This window comes from Geotrypetes seraphini, chromosome 2 (genome assembly GCF_902459505.1).
Source record: "Geotrypetes seraphini chromosome 2, aGeoSer1.1, whole genome shotgun sequence".
Lineage (NCBI taxonomy): Eukaryota > Metazoa > Chordata > Amphibia > Gymnophiona > Dermophiidae > Geotrypetes > Geotrypetes seraphini.
Window position 1 is genome coordinate 496,878,897 of NC_047085.1, and position 16,964 is coordinate 496,895,860.

At 44.6% G+C, this 16,964-nt stretch overlaps 1 protein-coding gene across 15 annotated transcripts in view; it reads right to left on the reverse strand.

The window, feature by feature from the left end:
- LOC117354441 overlaps positions 1 to 16,964 on the reverse strand; it is a 238,688-nt gene that overhangs the window by 14,973 nt on the left and 206,751 nt on the right. For 13 of the 15 annotated variants that reach the window (XM_033932006.1, XM_033932001.1, XM_033931998.1 and 10 more), the window contains 2 exons: positions 10,618 to 10,764; positions 8,144 to 8,275 (listed from right to left, as the gene is read on the reverse strand). The exons of 1 other annotated variant lie outside the window; for it this stretch is intronic. In XM_033932006.1, the coding sequence (XP_033787897.1) occupies positions 8,144 to 8,275; positions 10,618 to 10,764 (279 nt within the window). The remainder of the gene's footprint in view (positions 1 to 8,143; positions 8,276 to 10,617; positions 10,765 to 16,964) is intronic. One more of the 15 variants, XM_033931999.1, reaches the window with a different exon arrangement.

Genomic DNA, 16,964 nt, shown 5'->3' on the forward strand with positions numbered 1-16,964 from the left:
TTGCCAACAATGGGCAAGCAAGACGTCACCCTGGAATTGATCTTCAACAGTCTGCACAAGGATTTCCAAGCTCTGCGCATAGCCGGTAGAAGTGGGTGAGAGCGGAGCTGTGGTAAGTCTGGCAAGTGTAGCGCATGTAATAAATAACTAAAATGGTATGGTTTAAAGCAATAGCATTCAATCTCCGGTAAAGAAAAATATTTGGTATCACAGAACCAATCATGGACATGTCTTAACTGGCAAGCAAGGTTAAATCTAGAAACACTCAGGAGACCCAACCCCCCCTTCCTACGAGGTAACATCAACTTGGATAAAGAAATCCTAGCCCGCTTCCCCTGCCATAGATATGCATTAAGGTGAGAATTGTGCTGAGATACATGAGCGGGGGAGAGCATGACGGGGAGCATCTGTAGAACATAGAGCCATTGGGGTAGGATCATCATATTATAAAGGGCAATACGGCCCGAAAGGGACAAGGGAAATCGCCTCCAGTTAGTGAGAGTAGACTCCGTACGACGGAGTAGAGGTAAGATGTTTGCAGTGTACAGCCTGTCCAAGTCCCGAGGTATAACCACCCCCAGGTAACGCAAGGAGGAAGAAGCCCATTGCAATGGAAACTCCCCCTGCCAACCCTGACGTACAGCATCTGAAGTTGGCAAAGCCAGGGATTTCTGCTTGTTAAGGGTCAAGCCAGAGTAAAGATGAAATTCGTCAAGGATGTCCAACGCACGGGACAAGGATCGATGAGGATCCCCCAGAGTGAGTAAGAGGTCATCCGCAAATGCCAACACCCGCAACTGGGCAGAACCCTCAGACAATCCTACAATCTCATCATCTCTCTGAAGAGTTCGCAACAAGGGGTCCAAATACAACAAGAAGAGCAGCGGAGATAATGGGCATCCCTGGCGTGTCCCCCTGCCCACAAGGAAGCCAGGAGAGCGCACCCCATTAACTAAAATCGAGGCAGTGGGATCTGTGTAGAGCGGTCGGAGCAAGGCCAGGTAACTGTCCGGAAGTCCTATATGTTGTAATACCTGAAATAAATAATGCCACTGAACCTTGTCAAAGGCCTTTGCCGCGTCCAATCCGACAAGCAAACCCGGACATTGAGTATGTTGTGCCCTTGAGAACGCCATCAACACTCTCCGAACGTTCAAAACCGAGTGCCGCTCCCGAACAAAACCCACCTGCTCTGGCACTATGACAGAAGGCAGCAAAGGTGCTAACCTGTCTGCCAGCACCCGAGCTAAGATTTTTATGTCAACGTTCAAGAGCGATATCGGCCGGTAGGATTCGATCTCAGTGGGCGGTTTAGATGGCTTTGGAATCAGAGTGATAAGAGCGTCATTCGCATAACAGGGAAATGCACCGCGGTCGCGAACTGCCGAGTAATAATTCAGCAAGGGCTCCCCCAGGACCGACGATAAGATCTTATAGAACTCCGGAGAATAACCATCCGGCCCCGGAGCCGTGCAAGTCTTCAATGTTTGTATTGCTCGCAACACCTCTTGAGTGTGTAGGGGTCTATCTAATCGAGATTTCTGGGTTGGCGATAATTTGGGCATCCCCGCATCTTCCAAGTAATCACTCACATCAGGACCCATATAGGGACCCGGGGAAGCATAAAAGGCCTCAAAATAATTTTTGAAACTATCAGCAATTGCCACTGCCGAGGTCAATATGTTCCCCGAGGCCTCTCGGATCATAGGAATATATCTAGAACCCGACCAACTTTTAGTTACTGAGGCTAGCAACCTCCCCGCCTTATTCCCGTGTTTGTAAAATCGAAACTTTCTATAGAATAACAACTTTTTTGTGCGTTCATGAATAAGGGTATTCAACTCAGCCAAAACCGTTTTATACATATCGTTAGTGGCCACCGACGGGGCATTCAGCAGTTCACGTTTCAACTGCCGCGAATGACGCTCAAGTTGTACAATGCGATGTGCAATACGTCTTGTTCTAGAAGCAACGTAAGCTATAATATCGCCACGCAACACCGCTTTAGCAGCGTCCCAAAATAAAATAGGTTGTTCTATGTGTTGTGCATTGAAGGAACAATAAGCCTCCCATTTGGTCATTAGAAATTCCCGAAAATGAGTGTCCTCATGTAAGTACGCAGGAAATCGCCATCCCGCCCCCGAACTCACAGGGCCCCCCACTGCAACATCAAGCCAAATCATGTGGTGATCCGACACCTCAAGAGGGCCAATGGTAGCCTCCGAGACTTGAGCAAACAGTGTCTCAGATAAAAGCGCATAATCAATTCTGGAGAAAGAACCATGGGCTCTGGACTGGTGAGTGTAATCTCTTTCCGTGGGGTGCAATAGCCGCCAAGGATCCACCAGTCCCAGGGCTCGACAAAGATAGGGAATTCCCCTATTCTGCCTCCCAGACGAAATCCCCAAACCCCCAGAGCGATCCACGCCCGGGTCCATTACCTGATTCAAGTCACCCACTACAATCAGGGGACAGTCTGAATCCTGCAAACAGATATTAACCAAGTTTTGAAAAAAGGAATGTTGATATTTGTTAGGGCCATATCCCACCAAAATCCGAAAGGGCCCTCCAGGTCCAACCACCCGCACCAAAAGGTACCGACCCTGAGTGTCACGCCTCAGAACCTGGACTGTACACTGCAAGCCCCTCCTAAATAGAATCGCCACCCCCGCCCTTTTCCCAGGGGAGGAGGCATAATGCAATTCCCCAACCCAACCCCGGCGCAATTTCTGGTGTTCTATATCCGTAAGTCTAGTCTCCTGCAGACACGCTATGTCTGCCGAGTGGTGTTTCAGTTGAGACAAAATTTTTGTGCGTTTGGCAGGGGAAGTAATGCCCGATACATTCCAGGAAAGTATACGCAACTTCCGGTCACCCATCAGAGGCCCACACCAGACTCACCACAGCCAGCAAAGGTTTCTAGGAAATAGAGTCCCAGGGCGCCCAGCCCCACCCCAAGACTCACACTCACACGCCATGCAGACATCCACACCAGTTTGACAGAACATGACCCATGACAACCCTGAAAGAGAAAGACAAAATGAACTAATAACTGTGCTGCTGCCACCCAGGACCCCCCCTCTCCCCAAATCACCCCAACTGCCCCAATCTTCTCCCACATGTGGGAGCTAAGAGGTCACCTAAGACGTCCCGTCCAGGGCCGCCCCGCCCCATCAGAGTATGTGCCCCTAAGGGCCCAGAAGACAATGTCCCCCTGTGAACGAACCCAACCTAGCAAATGTCACAAACAAACCACCCAGCAGGACCAACATCAGAGCAATCATTCTGCTCCCGAGTCCGGGTTACCAAGAAGCTTGATAAATGCAGCCGCCTCATCCGGTGAATGAAAGGATTTCCAGATCCCATTTCGCTGGATCCGCAATATTGCTGGGTAGTTGAATTGGAATCTCTGTTTAAGCTCCGACAATTGTGCACACAATGAATAAAAAGGCTTCCTCCTCTCCTGCAGGGCCATGGAGTAATCTTGACTAATGCGAATCGGTGTGCCAGCATATTTCAGAGTGTCTTTCTTGTTTCTGTATTGTTGAAGTATCTCCACTTTGTGCCTGTAGTTTAAGAGCTTTAGGATGACCACACGTGGTCTGGTTTCCAGGCCAGGGCGAGGGCCCAGACGATGCGCTCTTTCAATGCGCACAGGTCCCGCAGCAGAAGAGAGCGGCAGCTCCTCTCGCAGCCATCCCTCCAGCAAGTCCGGCAGCGAGCGATCTGGGATTGTTTCCGGGACACCCAGCAGGCGCAGGTTCGAGCGACGGGACCGGTTTTCCAGGTCATCCAATTTATCAGCCTGGGCTCGAACCTGCGCCTGTAATGCAAGGATATCAGCACTCTGGGTGGTACCTGTGTCTTCCAGGGAAGATACCCGCTGCTCGAGCTCCGTTGTGCGTGCCGACGCTGTTTCCAGCAGCGTCTCGATATTAGCTATCTGCGCCGTTATTACTTCTAATTTTGGTCCCAGGACCTGGGCAAGGGCTTCTTTGATGTCTCCCAACGCGGCTGCTGTGAGGCTCGAGACCGCCGCCGCGGGGCTCGCCGCCATTTTAGAGTCACCAGGCCGCACCCGATCTCGATCCTTGCGCGCCGATTTAGCCTGCATGTGATCCCTGGATCTGGTGAGATATTTTTCCATGCACCGGCGCGAACTCAATCTGTAGCGTGCGCGCGAAGAGCGGGGTTCGTTTATCTGCTGTTAGGCAAAAGTCGGCAGGGCAGCCCCGGAGCGAGCGAGGAGACGTCCTCACGCGCTCATGACACCACGTGACCTCCCGTTCTCAGCTACTTATAAACACTCTCAAGCTGTCTGGGAGCCTTTTTGGAACCCTCTAAATCCGCTGGGTCCAGTCGGCTTCTAAATGGTTCATTCTGTATTTCCTAGGGATACCATATATGGAAGGCAGGGATGAGGGCATTAGTTGGGGTGGGGTGGGGGGGATGGTAGGGAGACTGTATCTTTTGTAAAATGATAGCTCAAACAACGGAGGAAGTCAACTCTGCACAAACAGATCCAAAATCAGAAGCAGAACGCGCCTGGTCTTCAAACGAACCACTCTTTAAATAGCAACCCATAGTAAAACGCGTGTGACTCGACATGAGCCATGTTTCGGCTAAAGAGCCTGCATCAGGAGTCCTTGTAAGTGACAAATCAGATAATAAAACAGTAGTCGTAAAAGGAATGCCAGACCATAAAATGTACTCAACCCAGATGGCTCGTGCTGGCGCACTGCTCATTGCAGGAAAAACGTCTTTATGGCCTGGATTTCTGTTGCAGATGTTTATGCATTTTGTATTCTGGCTTCTTCTTAATGTACAGTGGTCCCTCGCAAATTCGCAGACTCAGTAATTCGCGGTATGCTCCGACCGCCTCGCCCTGTACTAAAGTCAGGCTACACCAATCAAGAGCTGCGTATCAAAGTATCTAGCTGCCCCCTATGCCTGAAATAAATTACCCGAGTTTATCCGTCAAGCCCCTTCCCTTGTTTAAAAGCAGACTGAAAATCCACCTTTTTGATATAGCCTTCAATCCTTAACCCTACTCCTCTGCCCTCCAACCCAGCCCGCTGATTAACCGTTCCCCTTAACTATATCCATGACATCCTGTTTGTCTTTGGGAAGCAGAGCTGAGATTATGATGTCATAATGCCTCATTCCACCAATAAGAGCCAACCTCATCAGTGATGTCACAATGGCTTGATTGTCCTGTACTCCCCTCTGCCCTCAACCCAGCCCGCTGATTAACCGTTCCCCTTAACTGTATCCATGACATCCTGTTTATCTGTCTTGCCTGTTTAGATTGTAAGCTCTTTCGAGCAGGCACTGATTTCTTACTCTTTGTGACTCTGCAGCGTTGCGTGCGTCTGGTAGCGCTATAGAAATAATTCATCGTAGTAGTAGTGTGAAGAGTTTCAGTCTTTGGGAAGCAGAGCTGAGACTACGATGTCATAATGCCTCATTCCACCAATAAGAGCCAACCTCATCAGTGATGTCACAATGGTTTCATTGTCCTGTATTCCCCTCTGCCTCCAACCCAGCCAGCAGATTAACCGTTCCCCTTAACTGTATCCATGACATCCTGTCTGTCTGTCTTGGCTGTTTAGATTGTAAGCTCTTTTGAGCAGGGACTGATTTCTTCTTCTTTGTGACTCTGTGCAGCGCTGCGTGCATCTAGGAGCACTATAGAAATAATTCATTGTAGTAGTAGTTTTTCTGCACCCGCCGGCACCCCAGCTGCCCTCGTCTGCCTCTCCTGCCTTTTGACAGATGCAAAACCGCATTCATGGTTTTTCGAAACTCGCAGGTATTCCTGGAACGGAAGCCCCGCAAATTTGCGGGGGGAGTACAGTATATTCATTTGAAATGCTAAATAAAAGTTTCTTTACAAACAAGCTGAGAACATAGCACCCGATGTCAAACCAGTTTCATACTGTTACTAGATATACTGTATAAACAGAAATATTTATCTACTAATCACAATAAGCAAAATACAAGGGTTTGTGTTTTTTTTTTTTTTTTTTGGGGGGGTTTGCCAACGATGATATCTGAGCATTTTTCCTTTGTTTATTTTTGTTAATTTAAAACCAGTTGGAAGAAGTGACAAAATTTTAAGTGAAGCGTTTAATCTTCACTTCCCTATACTGAACATATCTTCACAAGATATTAACATGCGACGATGCTATGCTAAAGTTGTCTTATATTCCGCATTTATCTCTAGAGGATTCAGTGCGGCTTACACTAAAGAGATCTCTAACATTTACCTCCCCATTTTTCTAAGTCACGATAGAGGTTTTTTACTAGGGCCCGGAGCGCTACATGCTCCGATGTTCGTAGAATTCCTATAAGCGTTGGAGTAGCATTGAAGCATTTAGCGCCCCGGGCTGCGGTAAAAACCTCTAAAAAAAGAGGGCCTTAGAGAGAAACTACAGAGATAAGCAAAATATTTCGAACACATCTCGAAAAATTGTTCCTCACGTTGTCCGAGATACTCATTTATCAAATAAATAGGATTTCAAAAAGCGTGTGAAAGAGATAAGACTAGAGAATGACACGGGGACAAATTTTTTCCCTGTCCCTGTGGGAACTCATTTTCCCATCCCATCCCCGCGAGTTCTTTTCCTGTCCCTGCCCCGCTCCTACAAGCTCCGTCCTCATCTGCACAAGCCTCAAACACTTTAAAATCATAAGTAGCAACATTCTAGAGCTCAGATTGTGATGTCATAATGCCTCAGTCCACCAATGCCTAAGCTCCGTCCTCACCTGCACAAGCCTCAAACACTTTAAAATCATAACTATGAACATTCTAGAGCTCAGATTGTGATGTCATAATGCCTCATTCCACCAATGCCTGAGCTCCGTCCTCATCTGCACAAGCCTCAAACACTTTAAAATCATAAGTAGCAACATTCTAGAGCTCGGATTGTGATGTCATAATGCCTCATTCCACCAATGCCTAAGCTCCGTCCTCATCTGCACAAGCCTCAAACACTTTAAAATCATAAGTGTTTGAGGCTTGTGCAGTTAAGGGACAAAACTCGCAGGGAAGGGACAGGGAAATTGAGTTCCTGCGGGGACAGGGAAAAATTTGCCTCCGTGTCATTCTCTAATGTAGACAATCTACTGTAATTCGAGTGGGCAAAGCTATTCCAAACTTTTACTCCAAAGTAACTAAATGACAACTGATAACATTTCTTTTGTTCGACCCCCCTTCAAAGGTGGAAAGGATAATGCACGTAGCAAATGTCAGCAGTCCATTAAATGCACGGTCCATTAGGATTGTCCAGAAAAACCTTAAGTTGGGGAAAACTGTGCGAATTGAAGTTTTTCCCCATGAATCCGATTGTGCTTGTTCAGAAAATAATTTCTTATTTTATTTTTTTTAAAATTCATTATTCATTTTATAACTTATGTCAAGTACATCAACATTGGTATTAACATTTTAACATAGATATATCACTTGAAATTCTACAATTAATCTTAACAAATTAAATTTATCCCCTTCCCTCCCATCCTTTATATATTTCATTAAAACATTTTCCAATAATAAATATCCCCCACCCAATTTCCATTTGTACTAATGAGGGAAGAAAATTACATACTCATTCTTTACAATAATCTGATAATGGCCGTGCGAATTGAAGTTTTCCCCATGAATTTGATTGTGCTTGTTCAGAAAATAATTAAAAAATAAAGTTTTTAAAGCTCATCCTGGGGTTGCTCAAAGCCACTGATTACATAAAGCTCCATTTTTTTCTTAAAATTTGCTATTATTTTTGGTTAGTGGAGCAAATGTTTTGGTATTATAGCTATAACTCTTATATTTTCACACTCAGAAATGATACATTGACAATAAGACATTTTATGCAAAAAAAAAAAAAAAATCTAGCCGCTCCAACCTTGATCCTGACCCATTTTTGACATTCACCAAGACCCACATCTTAGAAGTCAGCCTGGCACTGGGTCTTACTTCCTAAATACTCTCTGAGGCTGCTATGCAAGCTCAATCACGTTATGAGATCATATAAGTTTTCCTTTAAGTGGATTGTATCCTTTTTTCTATATAGTGGTCCTCTGTGTTTATCCCAAACATTCTTGAATCCAAGCATAGCATTTCCGCCATGCTTCTTTCTATTACCAAAAGCAGGGCCATGTCCTTCCTGAACCATTGAGCCTGGGTCTAGAGGTTTGTTTCTGTCTGGATCGCTCTCCACATCCTCCTTGGTCAGGTCGATGTACTGCGTGTCGACATCAGAAGCTTGGGCGTGGCCTGTACTCCCATCCGAACAAGGGAAGAAAGCAGGTTTGTTATTGTTTCTCAGGAAATCTCAGTCCATCAGATTACCAGCTCAGGCTCCATATTACAGCAATTCAGTCCTGTTCTGGCTACATGCCCCCTCCCCTCCATGGCAGGTTCATACACTGTGAGAGGGTGGATTGGCTGATTCAGCTGCTTCTGCACCGAAGCTCCGATTATGGACCTATTAGGTTTACATAAATTCTAATATCAATAATTTAAAACCTCGCTGGTGAGAAACTTGTCGTCTAGTATATACATACTCGTTCTTTACAATAATCTGATAATGGCCGTGCGAATTGAAGTTTTCCCCATGAATTTTCCCATGAGTCAGGGAACTTTAAGTACTCTCTCTTCATCTTAATTAATCTTACTTATTGCATTTCTTCTGTTTCAACTGTAAACCGCTTAGAACTTCACGGTACAGCGGTATATAAGAAATAAAATTATTATTATTATTATAAATATTTTGGCTGTATCAGAAATGGTGCCTATCACAGATACTAACTACTGTACTTCCAAAGGCTTTATTTTTGAGAAGGAAGTGGTAAAAAAAAAACAACAACCCATAACCATTCAATTCACAACGCTTCTTCAGTGCAATCAACAGGTTTCATTAAATTTCTCCTATTCTGCTTTCAGGTTAGATCTCTGTTTACACTTCCCCCTCCAAATTTGTGGAGGTTAGGGGAAGTGTGGAAAAAAATCACAAATAACTTTAGGGCCAACTCTGACCCACCCCCACCTCCCTCCCAGACCTCTCCACACTTACCTGGTGGTCTAGCGGTGAAGCGGGGCAGGAGCGATTTTCCTACGCTCCTGCCCCGTGCAGAGCTATCAACAAAAATGTCTGCTGTGAGTTCCCGCTGTAGTCTCGTGAGACCATGGGAACTCACGGCAGCCATTTTTGTTGACAACTCTGCATGAGGCCGGAGTGTAGGAAGATCGCTCTTGCTCCGCTTTACCTCTAGACCACCAACTAAGGTGTGGAGAGGTCCAGGAGGGAGGCGTGAGTGGGTCAGAGTTTAGAAACTCATGAATAACCAAAGTCGCGAGTCCTAAACCCATGAATTTGGAGGGAAAAATGTAGTTTGCTCTGATTTAAAGGAAAGGCTATGCATACTTAAATGTAACCTAATTCATGAGAACCCATTTACATGTATAAATCAAAGTTGTATGCGTGAAAATTGTTTATAAGAATTATTCACCACAGGGGCTGAAAACCCAATCTGCTCTGCTACTTTGTATGTCGAAGGGGTGGAGTTAAGGCAGAGCAGGAGTGGCAATCTGAAAGCAGCGGTAAAGAGCAGACTTAAAACAAAATGGATAGCGGTGGCCGCAGTCATCAGCAACTATACATAGTTAATACTACCGACACTCCATACATGGGTGCTGAATATACAGTACATTTTCATTGTGGATATCCTGGAAATATAATTTAGGCTAAGGCCTGCTACTCTAAGGAGGTCATTTTAGAACTAGCCACATACGAGGATTAGAATGCTGGGTAGTGTCCACACCAGGTTCCAACAGATGACATCACCCATAGGTGAGAATATATGTCCTGCTGTCCTTGCAGAACATCTGCTACAGGTGAGTAACTCTGCTTAATAATTTTAAGATGAAGCTAAAGACATTTCTCTTTCTTGATGCCTTCGAGACCTAACTGTCCTTTTAAGGGCAATTGAGTTCAACATTATTTATAGCAGCCCCTCCTATTGTTTTTCCCCTAATTGTTCTTTTTTTACTTTGACTATTGTAGTTCTTGCCTTTTTACCTTTTGTTCCTGTTTGTCTTCGTTTTTAAAAGTCCGTAAGTTATTGTATTTTAGCTAAAGTATGTTTTTATGATTTTGTGCACCGCCTAGAAGCTTGATTGGGCGGTATAAGAAATTTTAAATAAACTTGAAACTTTTGACATACAGAAATTCTAAAATTGCCCCCGTTTGTTGCTCTCCTGGTTCACTCAGTCCTAGAGGTGAAAGGTGTTGTCTGTATTCCTGTTTCCTGCCAAATTTCTTTTTATGGTTGACACAGGGCACTGGATATCTTTTATGCAGGTTTGAGATACATTATTCTCACTTTAAATTCTAAAGAATGAACACTCTTTCCTATTTCTAAATCACCTCACCATCAACGTTCTATTTAGTGTTAAGGAGACAATGACGTGCTCAAACAAAAGTGATTGACTTTCTTCTATGATGAGCAAGCCTCCTACAAGGAAAACAACTTCTCGGTAGAGACCAATGATCGTAATGAACAAGGATGTAAGCAGCTAAAGAAAGAGGTCATGAGGGTTCGTGAATAGGACCTTACCACCATTAGAGGACTTCCTCTCCTTGTTTGCTGGTGCCAGTCTCAAGGGTTTGGCATTGTCCATCTCACAAGGCATGTCTTCTTCCTCAGTGAGGTCAATGCAATGCTCATTGGGACCGTGGTCACCGCTGGAGTCAAATTTCCTGTCTAACAAAGGAGAGGGGCGGGAAAGAAATAATTTTTTCAGATTTGGTAAAGAATACTGATGGTAATCAATACAAAGTTTGAGGGAGTAAAGGTTCTCTTTGGAAAGGATACTACAGTAACACAAGTAGTGATATCGCCAACCATGAAGCTGACCAAGTCTAATTTCCCAAAGCTCAGTGGGCAATTCCTATATTCCACAAATCTCCTTTCTCTTCAGTCTGGTAGGGTGGGAATGTGTGGCTGTAGTGACTTTGAAGTCCATGGAGAATCTTTGTTACAGGATAAGGAACTATGCATTCTCCATAACTATAGCCACATGTGGCAACTTCATAGTTAAGGGTTGAAAATATAAGACTTTGCTCAAATTTTGTAACCCAAGTGAAACAGAATGGAGGAGGCAGCAAGCTGAAGATTATTCACAACATTAGTAAGAAGTTTTTCAAGAGAAACAAAAATGAATTCAGACAGAAAAACTACTTAAAACAGCTCGACCAAGGGTCAGTAGCAGAAATCTGGCATCTTTCTCAAGTCACTGCTTAAGACTCATCTTCTGTCAATATGTTCTGCAACTGTGCATTGGCTCCAAGGTCTAGTATCTTCCGTATTGGTGACGTGTTTTCTGTAAGATTAGTTGTCTTCGTGCAAACATGATCATCAATCAATGTTCTCTACTGCTAAGGTCTGCATGATGTTTACCGTTTTCATCAACTTTGCTACCAACCAAATCTTCTCCCATGTATGGAGCATCTGTAAATCGATCACGGATTATCTTCCCGCTAGCCCGAGGCTTTGAGCCAAGCCATTCACCTAGCAGCCAATGCCACTGTGGCTCCTCCGGAAGCAATGCCATAAGCACCGTAGGCTGATCTCATCCACCGTTGATGGACTCGCGCTCTGATTTCCACCCACTTCTGCGAATCGGCGGCTTCTCACAAAATAAGGACTGATAGGATGATCTTTAATTTTGAATTTTATTCACTTATTCTTTTTATACGCCTAGATTCTACATTTTTTTCTTCTTTTATTTTGCTTAGATAAATATTATACCCTTTCCCTCTTAGGTATTTTACTCCTCTGCCTTTGTTACAGGCTGTGCTTTGAGCTGATGATTTCCTTCTTGTGAGGTTTTTTTTTTATTTTTTTTTATTTATCTTTCTTCTACTTACAAGTTCATACCAATACTTCCCAGGCTTTTTATCTGGGACAGATGGGGAAACGCTATGGGCTCCTTTTACTAAGGTGCGCTAGCGGTTTTAGCACCATGAGCTATGCGGCTAGAACTAACGCCAGCTCAATGCTGGCGTTAAGGTCTAGCGCGTGGCAATTCAGCGCATGCTATTCCGTGCGTTAATGCCCTAACGCACCTTAGTAAAAGGAGTCCTATGTCTCTTATTACTCCATAGAAATGATTCTATTAATTTTCATTGTTAAAACTTTTCTCCTTTGTTGTACAGTCGACTTCGCTTAAGTGCACGCCCCCTCGGACCAGGTCTTCACGTGCGCTTAAACGGAGTGTGCGCTTCATAGGGGGGGGGAAGGGGAGGCTCTAGTTAAGCCGGCTCACTTTAAATATGGCGCGTGGGCTGCTGGAGCCTAAAGTACAGGAAAGCTATGCCCTACAGCTCGCGTGGAAGCGGAGCGCTCACTTTCCCAGCTGTCCCAGCGCTTAAGCTGCTGTGTGAAGCCTAGCTGTTCCCAGTTAGAACGTGATTGCATTTAACCAGAGTGAACGTAATGTGAAAGAACAGAGGTTGGGCCTACGACATCAGTGCGCATAAGCGGATGGTGTGCTTAGCCGAATTGCAAATATCCGGAGTTTACGTCCATTGACTTTAATGTGAAAAAAACCGGGACCGTGGTGGTAGGCCGCGGATAACTGAAGCGAGCGCTTAACCGACGTGCACTTAGGTGGAGTCGACTGTACCCACTTTTCTTTAACCGCATCGAACCGAAAGACATTTTGCGATATATAAATAAACACTTATGTTATATATATATATATTTTTGAAGCTTGTGGTCATTGCTGCTGTTGACCTAAGCATCTTAACAATGGTGTCTTGGTGCACAGATGTTGTTAACTTGCACCGAGTGTGCGGCACTGACATACTTAATTGGAGGTGCCAAATTATAGAATTGCCTTTTTGAGAGCAGATTTGACCACTACTGATTGGTGAGGTAATTGAGGTTTATTGTGTCCGGTTCATAGACAACCCCGTGAAAGACAAAGGCGCGCGCCGACAACTGAGCGCAAGACGGAGGCGCGCGCTGAAGAAAATTACAGTTTTTAGGAGCTCCGACGGGAGGTTTTGTTGAGGATCCCCCCAGTTTACTTAATAGAGATCGCGCCGGCATTGTGGGGGGTTGTAACCCTCCACATTTTACTGTAAACTTAACTTTTTCCCTAAAAACAGGTTACAACCCCCCACCCCACCCCCCGGTTACAACCCCTCACGCCCCCCAGAGCGCCCCCACAACGCGGCGCGATCTCTATTAAGTAAAGTGGGGGGGGGTTTCCCCCCCATGCCCCCCCCATCGGAGCTGTAAAAACTGTAATTTTCTGCGGCGTGCGCCTCCGCACTGCGCTCAATTGTCTGCGCGCGCCTTTGTACCGGCGTGCTTTTGACCTGACACCATTGTGTCCTATCACTAGTCAGACTTTGTATTTTTGTTATGATTTTTTAAAAGTTAATTTTACCAACACAGGGGCTTGCCAAGCCTTTGTCTGTAATTACAGAAGGATTTTATGCACTGGTAATGCAATCAGAAACTTAGAAGTTTCAAGATGTTTTAATAAGTGTAAAAATTCCATTTTTTGTATATGGGTATACATCTAGCATATCTCCTCTCGCTCGCTTTCCTTCAGCATCCACATATAGAGATCTTTACGTCTGTCCTCGTATGCTTTCATAAGAGAGCAAGGACCATTTTAGTAGTGGCCTTCTGGACTAACTCCATCCTGTTTATAAAAATGTACATAGTACTCTTTATGGGGTCTTAATGAGACTTATACAGAGGCAGTACTGTATCACCTCCATTTTTCTGTAGGCCATTCTTCTCCCTATGGCAGGGGTGTCCAATGTCGGTCCTCGAGAGCCGCAGTCCAGTCGGGTTTTCAGGATTTCCCCAATGAATATGCATGAGATCTATTTGCATGCACTGCTTTCAATGCATATTCATTGGGGAAATCCTGAAAACCCGACTGGACTGCGGCCCTCGAGGACTGACATTGGACACCCCTGCCCTATGGGTTTGTGGTAAATGGCATGTACTCTGAGGAAAAGAATGGTACCAGTGGTGTGCCACAAGGATTGGTTATTGACCCGATTCTTCTATACATTTTTTGTGAACAATATTGCAGTATTACTGTCTGGGAAAGTTTGTCTCTTTGAAAATGATATCAAAATATTGAATAGGTTAGATACACGATGGCAAAGCTTAAAGAATGGCCCAGAATTTGGTAGCTAAGGTTTAATGTAAAAGAAAATGGAGGGTCATGTATTTGGCTGCAAAAACCCTAAGGACAGGGACAGTATAGGGGTTGAAATACTGTGCACAAAAACAGAGCAGGACTTGGGTGTGATGGCATCTCGTGATTATAAGGTGGTCAAACAGGTAGAAAAGGTTGTCAGTGTTTAATATAACACTGACTGGCAGCAGCTGAATATTGGCCCAAAGGGAAATTTGTGGAACACTGAAATGCCTGTGCGAGCTTAGAAGCCTTTTGAGAGGTTTCTGAGCTCTGGACAATCAGATCTGTTGTCAGTGATGTTACCACTTGTGTGGCTGTACAGTACTCCCCCGATATTCGCGGGGGTTCCGTTCCAGGAACCCCCGCGAATCTTGAAAAACTGCGAATACGGTTTTTCATGGGGGAGCCCGAAGAGGGCAGCAGGAGAGCAGCCGGAACACCGCGAGTGCAGGAAATCACTCGCGGTCCGGTCCGACCGCCTCTTCCTGCACTAAGTCGGGCCTTATCCAATCAGGAGCTGCTTTGACATGCAGCTCCGGCTGCTCTCTCCTGCCTCTCCCGCTGCCCTCTCCTTGTTGGCAGTTCGCGGTCGGAAAATACCACGAATGACCGGGACCGTTAACCGCCGACCGCTAACGACCGGGGGAACACTGTAGTCATAAGAAAACAATCCTGCATGGCTCCAGTCTCTCTTACAGAATCTAACCACCAGAACAAAGAAATGTAAATTCCAGTTGCACGAAAGCTGTACCATTTCTGTTCCTCACACTATGACAAAAAAAATACACGTGAAAGAGGTATGCTCGTATATCCTCTGTCACATCATGAAACTACATATTCTTACTCTGGCCCCGATTCCCAAGATCATCCATCTTGAGACAAACGTGGGTTTTTTTCTTGTTACATAGATCTTTTTGGACCCCTGTTAGGTTACACAAGTTAGACAGTTCATAGGGCTCCTTAGCGTGCGCTAGCCGAAAAACTACCACCTGCTTTGTAAAGGGAGCCCTAAGTCTAATAGATGCTGGCACTGTCATTTAGACATTGGGACACTGGATCACATGTTGTTCTATTGTCCTTTGATACTCAACTTCTGGAAATCAATATGGGGGAAAATTAACATTATATTAGATTCATCAATTCCACTTATGCAGAACATCAGATTGCTGGTCCAATCCCTAATTCTAAACTCCCTGGATTACTGCAATATCATATATCTGGGCTCCTACAAGAAAACCATTAAACGACTACGACTTATTCAGAATACCGCCGTCCGCCTCATCTACGGGCTCAAAAAATCAGATCACATCAGCCCTTTCTACAGGAAACTTCACTGGCTACCGTTCGAAGCAAGGATCATCTTCAAATTCGCCTGCCTTTGCTTCAAAACCCTAACTGGCTCAGCCCCGATATATCTTTCACGCCACTTCACCTTCCCAGGCTCTAACCGTACACGCAATGCACACCTGTTTGCCTACCCCTCCCCAAAAGGATGCATCCACAAAAGATTCTTCGACAAAACCCTCTCTTTCCAAGCTGGCAAATGGAATGACTGCCTGTCCACTCTCATCTCTCTTGCCCCAACTTATCAATCCTTCAGGAAATCTCTAAAAACATACCTCTTTGATAAATTCCTCTAACCCCCGCCCCCCCGACCAAACTAATAATCCCTTGCCTCCCTCCCTACCCTTCCCCTCCCCCATGCAACAATTATTGGATCATTTTGTAATTGTCACTGGTTTATACCATATAATTGTTAACTAATTCTCTGAACCTACATTGTATAAATCGCTCTGAACTGTTTTTCGATATGCTGTAACCTCGATGTAACTTCGCTATAACTAAGCTGTAACTTCGCTGTAAATGTACAGTCTCTTATCCTGTAAACCGCTCTGAACTGATTTGTGGTATTGCGGTATAGAAAAATAAAGTTATTATTATTATTATTATTACATGTTAAGCTCCCCCTTAGATAGATATAAAAGCCGTCTTTTCCTTATAATGACTGATGATAACCCGAAACTGGAAAAACTATGATCGTCTGAATTTCCCTTTCTGGTGGGCTAATCTCCAGCTATGGATATGAGAAAATGAATGCAGAAAGTCTGGGGTACAATATTCTTTTTAAATTGGTTTGGGGTCCGTTGGCATCGTATGTTACTTCTCTATAGCTTGTCTCTGATTATAAGTCAGGTTTTGTTTACTTTTATACACATCCAAAACAGGGTGGAGGGGGGGATATTTCTGTCCTAATTTGACCCTAGAGTAGTTACACTTGGGGTGGGAGGAAGGGTAGGAAGATATTATTAATACGAAAAGGGTAAGGTTACTGGGGAAATAAATGTTGCTATGTTTTATTTTATAATCACTGAGTGAGGGGGAGAAATAATGAGTGGTTATACATATAATTGTAAGTGGATGTGCTTAAATTGATGTTTTATGTGTTATATATTCATGTATTGCACTTTTGAAGTATGGAAAATCAATAAAGAATTATTTTAAAAAAAAAAAAATCCACCTTGTATAGGAGCTATCATACTGATCAGTAAGCTATGAAGCCTGTGTCTGGATGGTAGATAACAAACTTGGAGGCTCCTCCATTTTAGTCTCTAAGTCCTCCTTGTGGCAGGTCAGTACTAATGTGATTGATATGTCCCAAGATCTTCTCTCAGGATGCCTTAATGTCATCCTGGATCTCGGTAAAACATTGCTTCAGCTCCTGGTCCCAAGA